A 24,617-nucleotide genomic window follows, 5' to 3' on the forward strand; every position below is an offset into this window, starting at 1 on the left:
AGAAGCAGGAGGAAGAAGAGGAGTAGGAGGAGGAGGAGGAATAGGAGGAGGAGAAGGAGAAGCAGGAGGAAGAGGAGGAGGAGGAAGAGGAGGAGGAGAAGCAGGAGGAAGAGGAGGAGGAGGAAGAGGAGGAAGAGGAGGAGGAAGAGGAAGAGGAGGAAGAGGAGGAGGAGGAGAAGCAGGAGGAGAGGACCACACTGCTGTATTTCTCCATTTCATGGAGACTGAGGTCCACAGAGAGAAAACAAATTGTCCAAAGCTGCAGAATGTCGAGATAATTATCTTCACAGAGGGAACCACTGGTAACTGAAATGTAAGCACTCTACTAAGTAAACATTATTTCATCTTTTATTGCTATCATTTAGCCATTTTTAAAATGTTCATTTTCTTTAAAAAAAAAAAAAAAAAAGAGCCACCAGGCCAAATAAATCTCTCTTTAACTAAAATAGTGACATCAGCTCTGGAACCGTTGCCTCCTGTGGCCACCACCGAGCAGGAAGCGCGGTGCCACCCGCGCCACGCGGCTCCCTCGGGTGTGGGTGCTTAGGATGCTTGGGGGAGAGTCGGTGCTTGCTGCGGCCGGTGTTTCAGAGGCTCACCACGCACCGGCAGCATCCCGACTGAACCTCTGGACCATTTTGAAACTATAACCAGAACTGATTTACCCAAAGTCCCTATGGACATCCTTAGGCCCGCGGCCCACCTACGGCTTGCGATAAAGCCAACCTTAGAGCGGGCCTCTCCGCGCATCCCGCGGTGCCTCCCGCCTTCACCAGCAAGGCCCCCGAGCTCCCCACAGGATCCGCTGCACGTCTCACGAGGCCTGAGCTGTAGGTGCCAAATTTTGACTCACAGACCATGTTTTTAAAGACTTGATCCCGGAACCTGGCACAGACACTGGAGGTTTGCTGTCCTGCCCTCCCAGCAGCTACTTTATCTATGATCTGAAATTATACCCAATTTCCAAGTCCTGGGGAAAACATTCCCATGAGCAAGAAGTTAATTTATTTGCAGGGAAATGAATGGCTCCCTCTGCTTTCCTGACCCTCCCATAAGCACCAGGAAGGAACACCAAGTGGCCGTGGAGAGAGACCCCAGACAGAACTTGTTATATAAGAGGCCAAAATTAGCCAAGGGGACAGAAGATGTAAATTCTGGGTCTGAGGATCCTTTCAGTGAAGGAGCACCATCTATTTAAATGCATTCCCTAGCCGGGGCGTGGTGGCGCACGCTTGTCATCCCTGTGCTTGGGAGGCAGAGACAAGAGGATCGTGTAGCCCAGAGGTAGAAAGGTTTCCAGGAACCCCAGTACCACCAAAAAAATTAAAAATAAATAAACAAATGGCGTTCCCTATCAGGACAAAGGGTTGGTTTTCACCAAGCAGTCACGGTGGCGGGCTTGCCTGTCAGCCCTTGGGAGGCTGAGACAGAAAGATCACAGGTTTGAGGTCAGTCTTTGAAATTTAGTGACGCCCTTAGCAACTTAGAAACTATTTCAAAAAATGAATGAAAAGTGGCTGGAGGTGTAGCTTGGAGGTAGAATGCCCTCGAGTTCAACAAAAATGAGAGAAGCCGGGCGTGGTGGCACATGCCTGTAATCCCAATACTTGGGAGGCAGGAGGATCAGATTCCAAGCCAGTCTCAACAACTTAGTGAGACTCTTTCCACATACAAAACATAATAGGACTGGGAGTGTAGCTCGGAGAGTAGAATGCCCCTTGGTTCAATCCCCAGCACCCTAAAAAGGAGAGTGAGAAATGGTTTTGTTTTTCTATGACATACTCTAATGGGAGGAATGAGGAGATTGTGTATTTGGAACAAGTTACTGAACTTGGGCTCTATACAATCACAGGTAAGAAAGTAATCATTAAAAAGGCCCGGGTTAGTGAAGTTTGTATTGGGACAGGCTACAAGAAGCTTTGTTAGCCAGGTGTGGTTACTACCCCAGTACTTGGAAGGCTGAGACAGAGTCACAGGTCCAAGGCCAACTTCAGCAACTTAGGGAGACCCTATTTCAAAGGAGAAAAAATAAAAATAAAAAGCCGGGCGTGGTGGCACACACTTGTAATCCCCGCGCTTGGGAGGCTGAGTCAGGATGATCGCACAGGTTCAAAGCCAGCCTCAGCTACTTAGTGAGGCTCTCAGCAACTTAGTGAGACCCTGTTTCCAAATAAAGTATAAAATAGGTCTGGAAGTATAGCCCGGAGGTAGAAAGCCCCTGGGTTCCACCTCCAGTACCACCAAAAATAAAAAATAATAAAAATAAAATTAAAAAAATAAAAAGAGCTGGAGTGCATCTTGGAGGTAGAATGCCTCTAGGCTGGATCCCTGGTACCCAAGAAAACAAAAAAGGAAGCCCCAGCCAGGCGTGGTGGTGCATGCTTGTAATCCCAGCATCCAGGAGGCTGAGACAGGAGGATTGCGGTTTGCAGACAGCCTCAGCTACTTAGTGAGGCACTCTGTAACTCAGTGAGACCTTGTTTCAAAATAAAGAATAAAAAGATAGGGCAGGGGGTGTGGCTCGGAGGCCGAATGCCCCTGGGGTTCCATCCCCAGACCCGCAAAAAAAAAACTAAAAAATAAAAGAAAGAAGATCCTTGCCTTTCTTCTGACCCTTTTTACTTGGTGATAACTAGGATTCTTTTCAGTCTGTATCCTAAAAAATGTAGGGAGAGCTTTTGCAACTCAGTGAGGTCTTAGGATTGGAAGGAGCAATATTCAGGACCATCCCCCACCCCAAAGAGAACCATTTGAAAGCACAGTAAGAAAAATTCATTTTTCAATCATAGCATATTAACTTTAACAACTCCCAACCCACCAGAAAGCACTCAAAGTAATGAGAACCGTAAGAGGGAAGAAAAAACATTTCAGTTCGTGAGGGTAATAATTTTCTTCTGTCAGAGCGGCCCTGTTGTATAAAACACTCATCCCAAGGCAGACTGGAATGTCTCAGGTGTCCTCCCTCCAACTCCACCATGCTCTGCGGTGGGAGAATCCCTTTCTCTCTCCCCAGCCTGTTTCAAAAAGTAAGAGTGACCCGAGGGGGATCAGACAATGTGAACTTATGATACTGCACAGGGAGTGAGTAAAACGTTATTCAGAGCGCCCAAGTACAGGACCTAGTCACCACCTTTCAAAGTCAAGTTAACATTTAATGTTTACTGTGTGCCAGGCACACTGCGCTGGGTACTTTATATGGATTATCTCAAGAAGTCATAGGAGTTACACACTATTTGCCTTTCTTGTAGACTAGGAAAATAAAAGTTGGATAATTTGCCCAAAGTCACAGGGCTGGTCTGTTGCCGAGCTGAAACTTGAAGCCTAGTTGTCTGATTCCATACCCAGCACTCTTAACCACTGTTCTGGTCTCGCCCGTGGGTAGCAGGGAGTATGTGGGCTTCCATGAATCCCCCAGATTCACACAAACACACAAATCAGCACCACCTACTATTTCCTAACAGAAAGGCACCCACCACTCAAGAAAACTTTCTTCTCGTAATGATTTGAACTGGCTGATCACAGTGGCGCATACTTGTAATTCCAGTAGTTGGGAGGTTGAGACAGGATAGTAGCTTCAGGGACAGCTTCAGAAAACAGCAAGATGTCCAGTAACCTAGTGAGACCCTGTTTCCAAATAAAGAGCTGGAGGTGTAGTTCAGAGGTAGAATGCCCCTGGATTCAACCCCCAGAAACCCCTACACAACAGAGAGGGGGGGAGAGAAAGAGGGAGAGGGAGAGGGAGAGGGAGAGGGAGAGGGAGAGGGAGAGGGAGAGAGAGAGAGAGAGAGAGAGAGAGAGAGAGAGAGTTTGATTTTAGATCCAGATTCAGACTTAACCCCATAGAATCACCTTAATAGATATATGGGATATGGGGGGGGGGGGGTCCCAAATGTCACACCACACGTTAAAGAAGCCAAAGTTACGTGCTGCCACTTCCTGATGTGGAGCAGCCTCCTGGTTTCCTAAATCCCACCCAACAATGAAAACACGAGGCCATTCGGGTCACTCCTGAATGTCTCCTGGCAGCACAAGGCCTGCCAGCTTCGGTGACCCGGGGCTTCGTTGCTGAACAGAGGAACCAGAACCGAGCCGTTCTGTTCCCGGGCCACAGAGCGCTGCAAGGAAGCAAGTCCTGGACTTGCTCAGTGTCTTAAGCATCGATCCTAAACAGAATGCTTATCGTCTCAGACCGCGTCGCTCAACATCAAACTGTCCCGATGCGTCGGAAAGTGACAAGGCACTCCACGTGCCAACTTCAACTAAGCCGAGGCCACGCAATAGCTCGGAAGGGACAATTCTTTGGAAAGACAGCCTTCCGAGAGTTCGCAAACACCGCACGCCCTAGCTTACATGAAGACCTACAATCGTGCGCAGCGCTGAAATGAAGCGAACGGGGAGGTGCTCACTGTACAGAAGACAAAACAATACCCTTTTTATTTTTAAAACTCTGGTGAAATAGTTTGCCATATGACATCCCATTTTTTAAAAAATTAATGTAAACCAACCTGTGGGTTAGTCACGCTGTACAGGTTTCATCAGAGTGTTTACAGACGCCTAGAATATTTACAAATGCTACTTGTTAGGTAGTAAAGTTTTGTTGCGATTTTCCAGCACATATTCCACAGTAAATGAAGGGGGCATACTGGTGTTCTTGTATAAAAATCCTTAACAAATGGAGAAAGGCAATTTTCCTGAGAGAAGATTTGTTCTCGCAATAGTTTTCTTCAACAATTGGGGATATAGAAATGGGACGTAGACGTAAAAAGAAGCATAAGAGTGTCTAAGTTAACATTTCTTTCTTTTAAATTATTTTAAGTACCATTAAGTTAAAATGTTTACATTCATTATAAAAATGCTGTTAAATCTTATGCAAATGATTTAACACTGATTGCTGCAACGCAAATTGCACTTTTTAAAAAAATGATTGTATACATGGAAGAAAAATATCTTGTTTGCTACCCTGTTTATAAATTCCGACTGGCCTCAGACCAGCCGCACAAGATGAGCTTTGAGGAACCTCAGTCACAGTGTACGTCAGCGCGCCAATGCACTCGAGACTGAGCAGTACCCAGGCGGCCTCCGCGGCCTTCCCCGTGAAAGCTGGAGACGTCTGCACGTGGAGCAGGCATGAAGAAATCCTGGCAGAACCAAAATCGATCTGAAGAAGCACATGATTTGGGGCAACACACATAAAACCTGTTTGTAAAAGCCTCACTCTTCCGTCGCAGGCAAGGCCTGGTCCCGGTCCCAGTGTCTGCGAGCTGTGCGGGGGCTGGCTCAGGCCGGCCGGTCGGCCAGAGCAGGCCACGCGCCCGCCGCGCTGGCCCGCCCGAGGAACCCCATCTTCTCTTACTCTGCAGCACGTCTCTTGGGAAATACGTCTCTTTCAAAACAAAGGCACAGAAATCACGCATCTGAGGAATGTTCCGTCTGCAGCGCCGCCACCGTCTGGACTGCTGGACAAAATCAGACACTGGGGTGCAGGGCCCTGGGTGGAGCCCCCCAGGCTGCAGCAGCACCGGCTCAGGCCAGGGCCAGCGCGCACCAGGAATCCTGCCGCACTGAGGACGCGGCCTCGGCGGGAGAGGCCAGGCTGACGCCTATGTAGAGCCCGTCTTGACCTGAATACTTGAGCTCGCTGCTCTCCGAGTTAGCTCCGTCTCCTGCACCAGACATCACCGGGGCACCCGCCTGGCGGAACAGAGAGGAGAGATGGTTATCCACCGCTGCCACTGCCCAAGCCTGCCAGTCCAACTCACGGGAAAACCAGATGGTCAGTCCGATCAGGGTGGGAGCTGTACCCAAGAGCATCCCAGAAAGTCGGCCTGGCTCGTCCCTGCCCGCGGCAAGCAGGCGCTTTCCACTGTTCTGACCCCGGCAACTTACACCACCCGTGTGGGGGGCGCGGTGGCTTCAGAGCAAGAGCAGGTACAGTGGCCCATCCCTGTGGTCCCAGTGACTCAGGAAGGATCCAGCGTTCAAGGCCAACCTGGGTAACTTAGCAAGACCCTGTCTCAAAATAAAATCTTAAAAAGGTGCTGGGGTGTGGGTCAGTGATAGAGTTCGCCTACCATGTGCACAGCCCTGGGTTCAATCCCCAGGACGAGGGCGGGGGGCGCGGGAGGGCAGGACGCAGAGCCAGACAAAGCAAAGGGCACTGGAGAATCCTATTTGTAAATGTGCCAAATTCTAAGACCCCTGACAGTGAAACAAACCAAACCACACAGGTAAGCGCTGCGTGGGCCTCAGGATGCTCACACGAGCTAATCATTTTGAAAGACAAAACGCAGGGCCCCACACACCCAGCAGAGTCCAAAAAGGAAAGCCACACAGCTCCACATTCCCTGATACATGAAATTTTTGTACGCTGACTTCATGGAAATAAGCCCATGCAGAGAGGTTTTAATATCTACCTCAATTACCTTAAGTCTTTACAAGAGCAGGCCCTGTGAGCAGCTGACCACACCGGAAAGAAAATGCTGGCCTCCTCTATCTGTCCTGAGCGTGGCCGCTATCTCCTGAGGCAAAAGTTCGTCTTGCCCGTTTCATTTAGTTCTCCCATCCAAATGAGAAAGGCCGAATACAAAGCATCATCTAGTTTAGTAAAACCAAAATAACTGGAGCCTGTTTAGGCTACAATTTGAGAAAACAGTTGCATTTGAAAGACTTTCTCAAAAATCTAGTCATAGCCATGTACTTTTTTTTGGGGGGGGCGGTGCTGGGGTTGGAACCTAGGGGCATTCTACCCCTCCAACAAGCTACACTCCCAGCCCTATTTTTTTTCTGTGGGTCTGGGGGTGAACCCAGGAGCATTCAACTCTGAGCTATACCCCTGCCCCTATCTTTTATTCTTTTTATTTTGAAACAGGGTCTTACTGAGTTGCAAAGGGCCTCACTAAGAGGCTGTCCACGAACCCCAGTCCTCCTGTCTCAGCCTCCCAAATGCTGGGATTACAAGCGTGCGCCACCACGCCCGGCAGCCATGTCCTTTTTAGTCATGTGTTTTTCCTTTTAAAAGCCCCTGATGTGTTACAAGCCTTCCGGGCTCCATTCCATACGCTACTGGACATTGCAATCTGACACAGGCAGAACATTTTTTTTTTTACTTTTCAAATTAACTTTATCATACATGACTAGCCATTTACCTGGCTGCACTGATAGTACAGCCGCCTCAAAGAAACCCAGGGCGCTAGGCATGAGTGAGACTGGACGGGGTGCGGAGCCTCCGGGCCTGGAGCAAGTGCCCTCCCAGTCCACTGCTTTTCCAAGCAGGATCTGGTTGGCGCCACCTCTCCACCTGCTTCAAGCTGGGAGGCTCTAGCAGAGAGGGCCTACCTGCCCGTCTTCCACCCAGCCAGCGACCAAGCACAGCCCCTCCCCAGGCCTTCCCTTTCTTCCTGTCCTACTAAAATGGGGAATTATGGAAACCTAACAGCCATACTTCCATGCCCAAACTTTTGTTTAAATAACACAAGTGTAGAAACTAAAACTGAGAGCTTTGAAATGCATTAAAAAAGCAAATTTAGCTGGGAACAGCAGCGTGCACCAATATCCTCAGTACTTGGGATGATAAGACAGGAAGATCGCAAGTTCCAGGTCAGCCTGGGCAACAGAGCACGATGCTGTCTCAAAATAGAAAGGGCTGGGAGTGTAGCTCAGCAGTACAGCCACAGGGTCCAGTTCCTCGTACAAAGCCAGCGGGAGTGTGGCTGCGTGTCGACTCAGCAAAGGCATGGAAAGGGCAGGACGGACAGGTAAAGCACCAGAGCTCAGCATCAACTTTCTGTGATCGTTTCCTCACCTCCAAAATGGACATAAAGGAGGTACCTACATCATAAGGCTGTTGTGAGCTGGGCATGGTGGTGCACTCTTGTAACCTCAGTGTTTGAGAGGCTGAGACAGGAGGATCCCAGGTTCAAAGCCAGCCTCAGCAACTTAGTGAGACCCTGTTTCCAAATAAAAGAATAAACACAGGGCTAGAGGTGGAGTTCAGAGGTAGCATGCCCACACAAAGGGTTGTTGTAGGAATCAGTGTACCTTCAGGTACAGACAGCACTTCTGTCCTATACGAGCAGAGACTGTGTCTGTAAAGCTCTGTTTCTGCTCAGGTCAAGGAGTTTGGCCCCATTTCTTCTTCCCATTTCTATCTGCACTGAGGGTGCGGGGGAGTTCCCACCATGAACAGCAAACGCAGTGGAGACCCATCCAGAGTGAAGACAACACTGAAAACAATTCCGTCAATCGTCACCGCGAGGCCTTCGGTAGAGAAAGGGAGGCCCTGAGCAGCCATTCAAAGGCTCTACAGCTCTTTTGCACAAGCCACATTAAGGAATTCTTAATTTTCATGAGGTCCCTGAAACTCACTGCCATACGATTTTACAATGTTCAAATAAAATAAAATACGCCTTAACACCTTGAATGTTCTTATACCTGAGCTGTGGAAGGGGAGAGGGGGAAACTATCTGTTGAAATAACCAAGCACGGTGGCACATGCCTGAGTTTCCAGTACATAGGAGGCTGAGACATGAGGATCGCAGGCTCAAAGCCTGTCCCAGCAACTTAGTGAGGCTCTCAGCAACTTAGGGAGACCCTGTATCAAAATAAAATATGGCTAATGTGTGGCTTGGAGGGAGAATGCCCCTAGGTTCAATAGCATCCCACACAAAAAAAAGAAAAGAAACTTACTATCTCTTTTTTCCCCCTTCAGATAGAGTGTTAAGTTACAGCCGACTGAGAATCCTATAATCAAATGGTCAATAAGCCCCCCAATTATGAGTGACATCTAGGTTGTTGCTCAGGGGTGGAGCCTTCCAAACAGGTGCAAGGCCCTGGGCTGGATTCTCGGCACCACACACAAAAAAATATGGAAAAAGAACTGTGTCCAAAGCTTGATAAACAAAGGCATAATTTTTTTTGGGGGGGGGCAGTACTGGGGATGGAACCCCGGGACATTCTACCTCTGAGCTACACTCTCAGCCCTATTTTTTATCCTTTATTTACTTATTTATTTGGTGGTGGTACTGGGGGTGGAACCTAGAGCTTTCTATCTCCAGGCTATACTCCCAGACCTATTTTTTATATTTTATTTGGAAACAGGGTCTCACTAAGTTGCTGAGAGCCTCACTAAGTAGCTGAGGTTGGCTTCGAACCTGTGTGATCCTGGCTCAGCCTCCCAAGCGCGGGGATTACAAGCGTGTGCCACCACGCCCAGCTATGCTTTATTTTGAAACAGGGTCTCACCAAGTTGCAAAGGGCCTAAGTAGCTGAGGCTGACCATGAACCACAATCCTCCTCTCTCAGCCTTCCAAATGCTAAGATTACAAGCATGCACCACCACGCCCGGCTCACAATATTTAAACATGAAATATTACATGTTTAGGATGTGACAGAAGGCGGAGTGGCATCACACTGGTCCCCTTCTCCACGGCCGGAGGGACCGTAGTCTGGTATGTACCTTCCAGAAGGCAGTCGGCACTAGTGTTCAGGGCCAGAGAAGAGTACGCACCTGCTAACCCTGTCGTTTCAGTTCTGGAAATGTATTATAAGGAAATCATTCAAAAGAAAGGAAGGGCCCCACATAGGAAGCCATCCATTGCAGGGTTACTTAGAAATAGTGGAAACCATAGAAACAATCTAACGGCCAATAACATGAGATGGAAAAGCGGGGCATATCCGCTCAATGAACTATTATGCAATTATTAAAAATAATAAGATCATGTGACAGGATGGAGAAAAGCCAGTCATACAATGTAAAGTGAAAAACAGCAGGATATGAATTCTATGTCCCACGCTACGAGGGCTGCAAGGGAATCCAGGCGTGGTAGAAGACCAGGGACATCAGGAGGACCAGGCCTATCTTTACATGTTTTTCTTAGGTTTTTTTTTTTGTGTGTGTGTGTGTGTGTGTGGTGGTACTGGGGATTGGACCCAGTGGTGCCCTACCACTAAGCTACATCCCCAGCTTGAGACAGACTCCCATTAAATTGCGCAGGCTAATCTTAAACTGAGGTCTTCTTGCTTCAGCCTCCGAGTCACTGGGATTCCAGGCGGCAACATCGTGCCGGCTGCTTTGCATCTGCGTATTTTAATAGGCTTTTAAAGGCCAACCCAGCCTGAAAAGCTAGGGAGGAGCCTGGCATGGTGGCACACGCTTGTAATCCCTGTAGTTGGGAGGCTGAGACAGGAGGGTCAAAGGTTGGAGAATAGCCTAAGTAGCGAGACGCTCATCAACCTAGCAAGACCCTGTTTCGAAATAAAAATAAAATAAAATTGGGCAGGGAGTGTAGCTTGGAAGTAGAATTCCCCTGGGTTCAATACCCAGGTCCAAAAAATAAAAATAAACTAGAAAGAAATCAGAGCAAGGACACCAATGATGAGGGGTCCGGAAAAAATCCCCCTGCCTCCTGGATCACATAAAACACAGCTCCGCAGGGGCCAAAACACAGAACATCTACAGCCACTCACCAAACAATGTGAGCTCTCAAAACTGCAGGAAGAGCCAGCAACTCCCCCAGAAACCTGGCTCTGGCATCCTTTTCATGCTAAGTCCCCTCGTGAAGGATAGTCACAAGCTGCCTGAGAATCTCTTCCAGTTAGGGGGAAATGGGAAGAAGACTTATGACAGTTAGTGTTTTCCCACATCTAATTAAACCCTTCAAAGGACTTCAGTTCTGGTGGCAGACACTTCAACATGGCAAACGCAGACGCTCCGCCAACGTCATCCAACCTAGACAAATGTTGCTGAACAAAAGGAGCGACGGCCCTCGGGAATGCCCAGGGCCTGGCCCCCTTCCTCCCCGGTGGGCGCTGGTCACTGCGGGTCACAGAGGAGCAGAGGGTGGAGCAGAGTGTTTCCATTTGCAGCTTATCTGCCTCCGCCCTCCAGCAGACAGCTGAAAATGGAGGCACTTCCTGTTGAAAGAATGTGTTATCAGCACCAGACCCAGCCAGGGCTTAGCGCAGAGGCCCGGGAGGCAGGAGGCAGGCAGTGCTGCTGCCAGCAGCTGAAAAACTCCCTGGAAAAGAAGAAATGACTGTAGGGGAACCTGGGCTGCTGCAGGCGGGGACTGGGAAGCATCACGGGCACTGCACATCATCTCTAGATCACCCGGACTTTCTTCCTGTGGGACTGAGCCTTCGAGCCAGGCATAATGGCGCACACCTATGATCCCAGTACCGGGGAGGTCCCAGGTTTAGGGAGATCGTGTCTCAAAAAATAAAAAGGGCTGGAGGTGCCGATCAAAAGCAGATTGCCTCTGCGTTCAATCCCCAGTAAAAGAATAAGCCTGCCTTGTTTTGTTTGAGGATATTTAACTGAAAAATCAGAGACTACTCATTTGATAATCTCAGCAGTGTGTCTGGCCGCTCCAGGGCTGCCGGACAGTATTCCTCCTCCCTTTCCGCTGGCTTCACGCCACCCATAAAGGTAGACTGGAGGCAGCCTCATGGGCTGTCCATGCAGACTGTTCTGGGAAGGAGACACAGCACAGAAAAGGGGAACCCGTAAAGGGCACGGCCTGTTCTGAAAGAATGGAGAGGAGGAGAAGGAGCAACATAGTTCTCTGCCTGATGAATTATATATATACATTTTTCTTTCTTCTTTTTCTCTCCCTCTTTTTTTTTTTTTTTTGTGTGTGTTTGTGTGTATGTGTGTGTGGTACTACCGATTGAACCCAGGGGCTTCTACCTCAGAGATTCATCCCCCAACCCTACTTTATTTTGATTTGGAAACAGGGTCTCCATAGGCTGCTGAGAGCCTCACTACTTGCTGAGGCTGTCCTTGAACCTGTGATCCTCCTGTCTCAGCCTCTCAAGTACTAGGATTACAAATGTGCACCAACACGCCTGTCCATAAATTTCATTTTTGAGGAAGAAAGTTGTGGAGTACTCCTTTCTCCATACCCCTCCCTCCCTCCCTTTATTTTTCATGCATCTCGCACGCGCTAAGCTCGCACTAGCTCTGAGCTAGCCCAGCCTGCAGCTCGTCCTTAGAGGAGGGGACATGAGTCCTCTTCCCCACACACACTTTTGTAACCTCTAGGAGACTCCTACAGAACTTTACAGTGGCCCTCCTCAAAAGAAAAAAGGAAAACTATGCAGGAATCCCAACCAAGGGCAAACACTGGAGCTAACCAGCACTGTGACCAGCACTGTGAAAACGCCGGCATTTCAGCTTGGAAGGACGCAAAACCGCTCCAGACACAAGTCATGGGATAATTTAGAAGGTGACAGGAGAGCCGGGCATGGTGGGCATGCTTGTAATCCCGCGCTTGGGAGGTGGAGACAGGAGGATCGCGCTGGCTTAAGAGACCCTGTTTCCACATAAAAAAAGTTAAAAAATAGGTCTGGGAGTATAGCCCATGGGAGTGTATCCCGGAGGTAGAAGGGCTTCCAGGAACCCCAGTACCACCCAAAAAAAAAAAAAGGTGACAGGAGAGAAATGGACAGGAACACAGATCCTGTCTCCACCTGGACACCAGAAAAATGTCAATCAAACAAGAAAACCTGGTGTGTGTGTGTGTGTGTGTGTGTGTGTGTGTGTGTGTGTGTGTGTGTCTCTCTCTCTCTCTCTCTCTCTCTCTGTCTCTCTGTCTCTCTGTCTCTCTCCCTCCCTCCCTGATACTTTAGATTGAATGGAGCGGCATCTACATCTGAGCTACACCCCTACCCCTGTTCTATTTTTAATTTGGAAACAGAGTCTCATGAAGTTGCTGGCGCTGTCCTCAAAGCTACAATTCTCCAGTCTCGACCTCCCGGTTCTGGGATCACGGCGTGCGCCACGGCGCCAGCTAAGCAGATTGCTCCCAGGGATTTCACTGGCTGCGCTTCCAGGCCAGGCTTAAGTCCACACCTGGGAAGTCTTCCCTCTCAAGCCTTCCCCACCATCTGCTGTGGGTAAAGCAAGAAGCCTTTATGCGTGTGCACACACTCAAAAGCACGAATGTGGCCGTGAAGGCTCTCTGTGCAATCAGTGAAGTACTGATGTGCCACAGAAATTGCCCGCAGGAGCCGGGTGTGGTGACGAACGCTTGTAATTCCCCGCGCTTGGGAGGCTGAGACAGGAGGATAGCATGGGTTCGAAGCCAGCCTCAGCTACTTAGCGAGGCTCTCAGCAACTTAGTGAGACCCTGTTTCCAAATAAAATATAAAAAAGGTCAGGGAGTATAGCCCAGAAGTAGAAAGCCTCTGGGTTCCACCCCCGGTACCACCAAAAAAAAAAAAAAAGAAAGAAAGAAAAGAAATTGCCCGCAGGAGGGCTGGTCCCACTTGAAGTCAACAAGCTTACGAAAGGAAGAATAAGCCTATCTTCTGAAATGGCATGAATGAAACTCTAAAGGATCCCGAGGCAGGATTTTGAACCTATGAGTGAGTACCTTAACTTCTACAACTTTTCAGAAGATCCATGGGTTTCTTTCTCCACCTCAACGAGAGAAAACCCCACTGTCAAAAGATCAAGTAAGAACCTGGCGCGGTGGCGCACGCCTGTAATCCCAGTGCTTGGAGGCTGAGACAGGAGAATCACAGGTTCAAGAACAGCTTCAGCAAGGAGTGAGACTCAACCTAGTGAGACTATTTCAAAATTTTTTAAAAAGCCGGGCATGGTGGTGCACGTGTATAATCCCAGCATTTGGGAGGCAGACAGGAGGATCACAGGTTCACAGCCAGCCTCAGTTACTTGGAGAGGCCTTTTGCAGCTCAGTAGAATGCCCCTGGGTTCCATCCCCAGTACCTAAAAAAAAAAAAAAAAAAAAAAAAAAAAAACAGGGCTGGGGGTGTTACTCAGAGGTAGGCTGCCCCTGGGGCTCAACCCCCAGGACTACAAAAAGGACAGCATTTCCACACCCTCTTACTACAGAAAGCCCGGGGGGAGCACAAAGTAGCAGAAGGTATGAGGATCTGCTGTTATGAGAGAAGTAAAAACCTTTAAAATATGTTTACTCTTAACACCGTCACTTGATGTCTTTAAGTGTCCCCTTCAGGAAAAATAAGGGTTTCTCTTTTACTTCTTGGGATGAAAAAAAAAAAATGCCTTGCGAGTGACTATTAACTTCTAAGATTGTATTAAGCAGTGCCATCCTTCTTGGGCTTCAGAGCGGTCCGCAGGCATCTCCCACTCACGCTGCACAGGAGCCCTGAGGACCAGATGGCAGGCGCTACTTCTCTCCTCGAGGAGAGCAGCAGCTTTACACACCTTGGCCTTCGGTAGCCAGCGGAGGCCGCCTGAATCGGTCCCTCCCAGAGGCTATCCACAAAGGCCCAGAATCAACTTCAGACTATAATCCCGCTGTACTACAAATCAAGCAACCAAATTGAATGAGAGCTTTAAAAATGTAAAGTCTTGTGCTTAATAATAATATATAGTGCCGGACTGGGTGCAACCCTATACGTCAATAACCCAAACAAGCAGAGTGACGCTGTCAACCGTCACTGAAACGTCACCAGATACTGACCTGACACTGCTCACGAGACGCTGCTGTCCCTGCAGGGACAGTGAAACCAAAGCCTTGCCGTGTATGACTCAAATGGTTCTGAAGATCTGAAGTCAACAAAATCTTAGTGCCCCATCTCAAAAACTGAGAGCACCGGGTCTTTAGAAAGCCCGACGTGATAGGTAGCCAAATTATGACAACGCCCGTCTTATGAGACGCCTTTTGAAATTATTGACACTTCAGAGAAAATTAACAGGTAGATCTAAGCATGAACTCAACTACCAGACTGCATTAAGTTCATACCCACTGGATCTTCATACTGCTAGTAACTCTTTTGGCAGACACCCATAAAATGCATAATAAATGACTTTGGTTCCAGTAAAGGAATGCATTTCCTTCGAAGGTTCATTTAGCAATAACATTTCAGAGCATTCGAAGCCAGATTCCTTAAATTTGGCCGTGTTGTTCCCGTAACATTATTTCATGTTTTGTGACAATTTTGTAATTTTGTATATTTTCTTTGCAGGAGAAAACGGCCACGAAATCTATAATTTGCAAAGGAAAGCCAAGCCAGGAGAGGAGCCGTAGGAAGTCAAGTAACTTCTGCCCACACTCCTTCCTTACCGCCTATTCTGGCTGAGAGATCATGAGTCACTTATTAAGTAAACCACAGTTATGTGATAAATTGGGTGGACATGTATATTACAAACTATTTAAAGAGCGATATAATGTTACTGTTTCCCAGTACACCTAGGGAGCCATCGGACACTAATGTACTACAATGTATTTTCATGCCACGCCTTACCATCCTCCCCCTTACACAGAAGAAAGTCTAAAAAACCCTTGAGAGCAAAACGAAAGTGTGCTCGGCCACTCGCGGAGGCCCATGAGGTCTAACAAGAATGTGCGTTACTGGAAGAGGCCGTGAAGAGAGAGAGAAAGGGAGCCTGGCACGCGGGGAGCGTGGAGATAAAATGCCAACACAGTATTTATGTGCGTGGCTTGCAGCCTGTGGCAAGTGGGATATTAATACCCGTGAGGACTGAGCCGGGGAGGGCCGGCCCGGGTGGAGGCAGGAGACGTCGGCTCCTGTCCCGGCTTCAACACGGGCTGTTCTGTGACCCTAAGGACTCGCTCGGGATCCTGGTTTAGCAATGAGGCATAACAAGACCTAACCGCAGCTCTCTCAGACCCTTGTCGGAGATTAATGACTTCTTAACTTTTTTTTTTTTTTTGGACTAGCAGTACCTTGAAAAAAAAAAATGGGCACTTGCCTACTAAGGAATACATGTTAAATGAATTCCAAAAACTAGAAGGCAATTAGAACGTTCAGAAGTTAAAAAAAAAAAAAGTAAACATTCACTGTGTGTGGCTTTAAATCATACCATTAAGAGGATTTTAGTACTGTAATCTACTATTTGATGTTTTTATTTAGTTTTGTCTGATACTGGGGATTGAACTCTAGGACATTTTACTTCTAAGCTATACCCTCAGTTCTTTTATAAAAAGGTTTTTGTTTGGAAGCAGGGTCTCATTACGTTGCTGAGAGTCTGATACTGAGGCTGTCCTGGCATCTCTGAGCCTCCTGTCTCAGTCTCCCAAGTACTGGGGTTACAAGCCACTGCAGTACAACCCCCAGCCCTATTTTATTTTTTTTATTTTTTATTTTTGAACAGGGCCTCACTGAGTTGCAGAGGATTTTTACAAGTTTGCTGAGCCTGGCTGCAAACTTTCAGTCCTGTCTCTGACATGCTCAGTATCATTTGGGATTTTTAAAGAACCTTGTTATTTCAGTATTAAGTATCTAGTATATTAACAATGCTAAATTTTGCTATTTAAGAATAATCATTTTACTAATGATAAAATACTTTTCTACTTAATATCCACCTGCCATAATCTTAGTACCATAATACTTTATTTCTATGCATGAGTGAGCATGTGTATATATAAATACTTTTTGGGTTGTTTGGAGGGTTCCTGGAGATTGAGCCCAAAGGTGTTCTACCTCCATGCTACACCCCCAGCCCTTTTTTATTTATTTATTTTTTATTTTCATACAAAAGTCTTGCTAAGTTGTTAAGGGCCTTGTACCTACGATCCTCCTGTGTCAGCCTCCCAAGTACTGGGGTTACAAGTGTGCACACCATGCCAGGCTTTCTAAGTATATTATAGATTGAAATTTTATCTTAAGGGCCTTGCATACTTGGTCACTATTTTACCACATTTCTTTAAGAAAACATTATTTGTTCTCTCTAAAAAGATTTGAAGAGTTGAACCAATTCCACACGTTAACCTAATATGCTCTAGCGCTAACAACACTGACTGCCAGCCAGATGCAGCCCTGCAACTTGAGACGCAACCTTGGGCCTGTTACCTCTGGCGTCTCGCTCAGGAGGATTAAAAAGGGACATGTACGAAGGCACCTAGTACATAAAAAATAAAAGGTAGAAGCAAGGTTCACATCTCCCTAGATCCAGTATCTTATAAATAAGAAAGTAGATGCTAAAATGCACATTCGGAATCCTAGTACTTTGGGAAGCTGAGACAGAAGGATCACAAGTTTTAGGTCAACACACCTTCGTGAGAACTTGTTTCTGGGTTTGTTTGGTTGGTTGGTTGGTTGGTTTTGTTTTGGTTTTGTTTTGTTTTTTCGTTTTGGTTTTGTTTTGTTTTTTGGCAGCACTGGGGATGGAACCCAGGGGCATTCTACCTTCAAGTTACAGCCCCAGCCCTATTTTTTTAACTCTTTATTTTGAAACAGGGTCTCACTGAGGTGAAAAGGGCCTAAGTAGTACCTGAGGCTGTCCACAAACCACAATCCTCCTATCTCAGTCTCCCAAATGCTGGGAGTATAAGTGTGCGCCACCATGCCTGACTCCCTGGCTCTTTTTACGTATTTTTATTTTAAAACAGGGTCTCAACTGGGCATGGTGGCTCAAGCTTATAATCCCAGTATTTGGGAGGCTGAGACAGAAGGATCACAGCACAGACAGCCTCAGCTTAGTGAGGCCCTCGGCAACTCAGTGAGACCCTGTTTCAAAATACAGAATAAAAACAGCAGGGCTGGGGGTGTAGCTCGGAGATAAAATGCCCCTGGCTTCCATCCCCAGTACTAGAAAATAAGAAATCGCGCTTGGGGGGGGGGGGTGTAGCTCAAAGGTAGTACAGCCCCTGGGTTCCATCCCCAGTACTGGGGAGAAAAAAAAGACTAATGAGTGTTTGGTTTCTAAGACTCCTATAGAATATTTCCATTCAGAGTGGAACAGGGCTAAGGGTGTAGCTCAGTGGTGGAGTGCTTGCCTAGAACATGCAAGGCCCTAGATTCAATCCCCAGAATTGCAAAAATAAATAAATAAATAGCCGGGCTTGGTGCAACATACTTGTAATCCCCGCACTTGGGAGGCCGAGACAGGAGGATCGCACAGGTTCAAAGCCAGCCTCCACTACTTAGTGAGGCTCTCAGCAACTTAGCGAGACCCTGTTTCCAAATAAAGTATAAAATAGGTCTGGAAGTATAGCCCAGAGGTAGAAAGCCCCTGGGTTCTATCCCCAGTACAATAAATAAATAAATAAATTCCCAAAGCAGTAAGTTGCTACAACTAAGTCCTTCATAAATGTACCTTTCAGCTTTTTACCAGGTCACAGTAGTGACCAGCCTCAAGGCCATGGTAAATCCAATGCGCTTTCAATCCTTGGAGAAAGTGGAGTGGAAGTCTGACATAAGCAGCCAGGCTTCTTGAAGAGACTGAGGCAGGAGGATCACAGGTTCCAAGGCTAGACGGGGCAACGTCGGGAGACTCTGCTCCAAAACTTAAGAAAGCTGGGGATGTAGTTCAATGATAGAGTACCCCTAGGTTCAGTCCCCAGCACCACAAAAGAAAAGAAATTTGCAAATAAAAAATTTTCAAGAAAGAAACGAATAAATAAGCTCAGGACTAAAATTATAATGTTCAGTTTCTACTACAGGATGCAAATACACGAAATAAAATATATAAATAATTTTTTTTTTAAATACTAACCCTGGAAGGTGCCTAAACTCTCTTCGGAGGCCGTGTAAAAAGCACATCTGGCCAAATCCTACCCTGGGCGTCCCTAGGCCGCTGTTGGCGCTGAGCGCCTGGGGCCGCTCACTCCCTCAGGTTGGCGCATGGTGGGGAGCGGGCCGACTAGGCCAAGCCCGAAGCACAGAGGACGAGGACGGCGGTAGGACGGACGAGGACGGCGGTAACCCACATTTAGCAGCAGAGAACCGACCAGCCTGTGGTGAAGGTGGACCCACAGGACTCGCCCCGGCGCTGACCAATCTGAGACAAGGACCTCAAAGGTCAAGAAACCTACCCCCCCGCATCCTCGCGCTCAACACACCAGGCCTCACCCGGCCAGCATCCTGACCACCTCGTCCCGCACAGAAAAACTGCACGTGGCCCCCAGGGTAGGGCCTGAGGCCAGTGCGTACGGTCAGTTCTGAGACACTTCTCACCTCGATGAGGAGGAAAACTTGTCTGTGAAACGGACAAGCCCATGTGTGCTAACATGATTGACACCAGTTATCAAAATTCCTCCAATTAATAATGTTGTTGCTGACTCAGATACCTAACACAGACAGAGAAAACACCTTTGTCGCTGACCCAGGAGCCAGTTAAGTCCATCACTTAGAAATGAAGGAGCTGGACGAGGTGGCCCACACGCAAGGCCAGGCTCAGCAACTTAGCGAGACCTTGTTTTGTTTTGTGGTACTGGGGTTTGGCCCCAGGGGTATTCTACCGCCAAGCAACACCCCCAGCCCTATTTTATTTATTCTGCAACAGGGTCTTGCTAGGTTGCTGAGACTCTCAATACTTACTGAGGCTGACCTCCAACCTGTGATTCTCCTGTCTCAGCCTCCTAAATACTGGGATTACAAGCGTGCGCCACCACAACCTTGTTTCAATTTTTCAAAAAATCATAAAAGGGCCGAGCGTGTAGCTCAGAGGTAGACTGCCCCCTGCATTCAATCCCCCTCTCCATATCACAGGAAGGCAGGAGAGAAGAAGGAAGAAAATGAATTAGTTTGGGCCCTATGTATGATTTATTATGGACTTCAATATTTTCAAACATCTATTATCCGCCTGTTTTATTTAGCAGCTTCATTTTTTTCAGATTCTTAGACCTTCACTCCAGCCACCTAAACTCTCTTTCCTTCAGGACCATGGATTCCTGTCCTCATTTCCTACATACTTCTACCCTTATTCTGGCCTGCAAAACCCTACCCAACCAATTCAAGTATCCCCCGCTTTGTAAGCCATCAGGATTCAGCACCACCCGATTCCTACAGCGCTTGGTTCATCCTTCACTTGGGGCACCTCTAAATCTAATGAGCAGGGCGCTGTCCCTACATGAACGGTCCCGGGGCAGGACCCTGTTGTACCCAGCTGTAAACGGCGCCTCCTCCAGAGTGGGTCCTGATTAGGAGCTACCTCTCAGATGCCCTCTCAGAGGCCCTCAACCTCCGTGAGCTTCAATACTGTACAACTAATGATGGCGTCAAATCAACAAATCAACCTCCGTGAGCTTCAATACTGTACACCTAATGATGGCTTAGCGTCAAATCAACAAATCCCAGGGACTTGAGGAATGGAGGCAAGGGGTTATGTGGGAGGCCTTATCTCAAAATTAAGGGGTGGGGGGTGGCTCAGTGATAGAGTGTGCTGACTTCAGTCGTGTGTGTGTGTGTCTGTGTGATATTAATACATAACACACATATACATACATAAAATATTTGCCCCCCTTCCCTAGTACTGGGGGTTGAGCCCAGGGGCACGTTACTGCGGAGCTATATCTCCGAACCTTTATATTTTTTATTTGAGACAGGGTCTCACTAGGCTGCTCAGGCTGGTCTAGAACTTGCAGTTCTCCTGCCTCAGCCTTCCCAGCACTGAGATTACAGAGGTGCACCACTGGGCCTAGCATACTTGCTGTTTTAATATTAAAGAGGTTATTTTGGTACTGGGGCTCAAACCCAGGGGTATTCTACCTCTGAATGATACCCCCAGCCCTTTTTATTTTGAAACAGGTTTCAAAATAAATAAGTTGCTGATGCCGGACATAGTGGCTCACGCTTGAAATCCCAGCATCTGGGAGGCTGAGACTGGAGGGTCGCAGTTCACGGACAGCTTCAGCTACTTAGTGAGGCCCTCTGCAAGTTTGTGAGACCCTGTTTCAAAATAAAGAATAAAAAACAGGGCAGGAGGTATAGCTCAGAGGTCAAATGCCCTTGGGTTCCATCCCCAGACCCGCAAAAAAACAAACAAACAAACAAACAAACAAATAAATAAATAAATAAATAAATAAGTGGCTGGGGCTGGGGCTGGGGCTGGCCTCAAACCTGAGATCTTCCTGTCTCAATCTCCCAAGTATTGAAATTACAGGCATGTGTCACCTTACCCAGCTGCTTTATAGTAAATTTTTAGGCAAGAAAAATATGTTCAGTGATTCCTTATTCTCAGGTATTAAGTCTTAGTGCTAATTTCATCCCTAAGAAAAATATTTTACCTACAAATTTGAGATTGAGCTAAAAAGTTTATATAAAATATCCCCAGCTGGGTGTGGCGGCGCATGCTTTTTAATCCCAGCATTCAGGAGGCTGAGACAGGAGGACTGAGGCTCACGGACAGCCTCAGCTACTTAGTGAGGCCCTTTGCAACCCAGTAAGACCCTGTTTCAAAATAAAGAATTAAAACTAGGGCTGGGGTGTAGCTCGGAGGTAGAATGCCCCTGGGTTCCTCCCCAGTACCGCAAAAAAAGAAAAAAAAAACAGTTTGAGGTTAAGTCATAGGAAAGATGAAATCACTTTATGAGCTGCTTATTCTCACTAGAAAATCAATAAAATAGCACATGCTACCACATTTTCCCTTAAATAACAATAAAAACCCTACAAATATGATCAGTTAATAATAAGTAGAATTTTAAAAACTTGTGTGTGGGATACTGGGTATGGAACCCAGAGGCATTCTACCTCCAGGCTACATTCCCAGACCTATTTTATATTTTTCTTTGGAAACAGGGTCTCAGTAAGTTGCTGAGAGCCTCACTAAGTAGCTGAGGCTGGCTTCGAACATATGCAATCCTCTCATCTCAGCCTCCCAAGTACTGGGATTATGGGTCGGCTTTAGCTCAGCGGTTACTTCCTCAGATGGTTTCCAAGTTACTGGGATTACAAATGTGCACCACCATGTCTGGCCTCAAAAATTTAATATTCTGGTACTCCATAGTAAATAAATGCCAAAGAAAATTTGATGCCTAATGTTAAATGTTTTACAGTAAATCTACACAAGAAAAAATTTAGCCATAATGAAAGACTGTCACAGAAATTAACTATCTATCAAAAATAAAGTTTAACACTTTGTTTATTTTTTTCAGAACTGAGGATTGAACCCAGGGGCACTCTAACTACAAGCTACACCTACCCTATTTTTTATTCTTTATTTTGAAACAAGGTCTCACAAGTTGCTGAGGCTGGCCACAAACCTGTGATCCTCCTATCTCAGCCTCCCAAGTACTGAGATTACAAGCATGTGCCACCACGCCCGACACACATTTTTTAATAAACACAAGGAATTCCAAGGAACAAGACAGCACTATTTTAAAATCAGACTACCTGGCTGTGAGTCTTCCTAATCTCAGACCAAAAGAAAAAAAAATGCCCTTCTGACCCATGCATGCCACATGCAGAGCCTACAAGGAGAAACTGAGGCATGAGTGGCCAGGTCATCAACCAGGTGACTCTTATCAGAAGAAATGTCTCCTTTTCTTCCAGACAGACATCTCGTTAAACCCCAAATTTGCAGCAAGTGTATCGAGCTAAGACCCAAAAACCAGCAAAAGAAATTAAGTGTCAGAGAAAGGCAAGAATCACTCCCGTGGCATTCAGTGCTGATCCAGAGGAGTGCCATGCCCCAGGAACCCTCCCCACACCTCCCCTGCAGTTGGGGACGAGCCCTGAAGCCTGCTCACAGCTCACCAAGGCAGACAGCCTCCCTCCAGGATGCAAAGCTGCTGTGGCCCCTTTCCTCTGAGCCAGCAGAGCCCAGGAACCTGCTGCCCCCCTCTAAGAAGCCTACTGAAAACAGCTTCTCAAGGACGGGTTAGAATGAGCAGCAGGTTTAGCAGGACATGGTGGTACAATCCCAGTACTTGAGAGCCCGAGACAGGAGGATCACAGACTGGAGGCACCGGATACCTTCGCAAGACCCGTTTTCAAAATAAAATTGGGCTGGGGTTGTAGCTCAGAAGTAGAACGCCCCAGGGTTCGGTCATTACTACCAAATAATAATAAAAATTTAAAATATGCTGGGGCTATACCTCACAAGTAGAATAGAATGTCCCTAAGTTCAATCTCCAGTCCCCTCCCCCAAAATGGGGCTTAATGGTGCTCGCCTGCAATCCCAGTGAGCTTTGGAGGCTGACACAACTCCCCAGCCTTAAAATCCTTACTGCTCTGGGCTCCAGTCCTCCAGAGAAGAGCTGATCTTTACTCTGAAGGGCTCTGACCCTCAAGCCTACAGGCTTAATCCCAGGACACCAACAAGCCTAGGACCAGCGGGGACCCCAGAGACCCCTGCGGGGCCGGACCAGCACCCCAAGCCCACACTCTCCTTTCCCAGGAGTGCAACCGATTCAACTTACTAATAGTGTTAAAATGTAACAACCAAAACCACAGAGACTCCATCCACAACCACCACCCAGTCCCAAAATCCATTTGTGGTCAAAACCTCTATTTCTCTGCCATTTCTCATTCAAAGCAGGGTAGGCTTCCCCACGGTTAAACTAAATGGTGTGGTCACAACAGCGATTTGGAGCAGGTAGCGTTTAGTTCACCTGGGAGACAGCACCCTGACCCAGTCCGCCCAATGCCTTGGAAAACCAAGCTCGGCTTTGCTTCCTTTAGCTACATAATTATTTCTGAGGATGTAGGGCAGAAGAAGACCAGCATGGCTAAGTACTTTTGACCATTTTATTGCCCACGAGTACCATGTTCTATTTACCACTTCAGATCCTTAAGACACGCGCGCGCGCGCACACACACACACACACACATACACACACACAAAATGATAGTGTCTACCTTTAGAAAGTACAGAAAAGTTTTAACATGCATCTGTAACAAAAAATAAACGAAATTTTGTTTTCTTGCTAAACGTCTTGATTCATTAAATAAAGCTCAAAAGAATTTGGGTCAGGGGACAAAGAGAAATGTCAAAGACGATTTTAAGCCCAGTTTAAATATTTTGTTTTATTTTTGGTGATTAAAGCCAATTAAAATAAAACAGAAGAAAGAAGAAAAAAAAACCTGGAGGTATTTGTGGTTCCCAAACACCTCCAGGGCAGCAGTTTCAATTTCACCTGTTTCAAAAACACAAATTTCCAAGCCCCACCCCCAGAGACTTCAAAAATCCAGGGTGGGGCCCAGGAATCTGCAGTATTTTAAAGTACCCCAAACAATTCCAAGGCAAAACTAAAAGTTGAACACAATTACTAAGTCAATATGGATTGAAATGGCGTTTTGTCCAATCAACTCGGGCCCATTTTAAAGTCCTGCCAGGGCTGGGGATGTAGCACCTCCCTAAGCCCTGAGAAACCTCGAACGAAACAAAACAAGACAGCTGATTTCTGCCTCGCTGAGGCTTAAGAGGTTAGGTAGCCTTTTCTTTTTAAGAACATTGCAAGCCAGGCATGGTGGTCCATGGTATATCAGCATCTGGGAGGCTGAGACAGGAGGATGGAGGTTCGCGGACAGCCTCAGCTACTTAGTGAGGCCCTTTGCAACAACTCAGTGAGACCCTGTTTCAAAATAAAGACTAAAAAAATAGGGCTGGGGGTGTAGTTCAGAGGTAGAATGCCCCTGGGTTCCATCCCCAGTACCACAAAAAATAAATAAATAAATAAATAAATAAATAAATAAATAAATAAATAAAAGAATATTGCAGATAAATTGGGAAAACACTAAGGTGGGGAGCCGACCCAACTCATAGCTGACAGCTTAACTTCACAGACCCCAGGCAGTGTCTCCCGTCCTGGCAGCACAGTTTGCTCCCAAGATGGAAAATAAGCCTGAGCACAATTAAACCATGCCCCCCGGGAAGAGGGACAGAGGAGCAAAGGAGCCGGCACGCTTCTTGGCTTTGGGAAGCTGATGAGAAGGAAAAAGAA

At 47.1% G+C, this 24,617-nt stretch overlaps 1 protein-coding gene across 1 annotated transcript in view; it reads right to left on the reverse strand.

Moving 5' to 3' along the window:
* Positions 1–5,523: 5,523 nt before the first annotated feature.
* GATA6 (GATA binding protein 6) overlaps positions 5,524–24,617 on the reverse strand; it is a gene marked incomplete at both ends in the record, with an annotated part of 30,167 nt that continues 11,073 nt past the window's right edge. Inside the window, one exon of the mRNA XM_080714847.1 lies at positions 5,524–5,691. Within this exon, the coding sequence (XP_080570973.1) occupies positions 5,524–5,691 (168 nt within the window). The remainder of the gene's footprint in view (positions 5,692–24,617) is intronic.

The sequence above is a fragment of the Muscardinus avellanarius genome, assembly GCF_963383645.1.
Source record: "Muscardinus avellanarius genome assembly, chromosome: 17".
NCBI lineage: Eukaryota > Metazoa > Chordata > Mammalia > Rodentia > Gliridae > Muscardinus > Muscardinus avellanarius.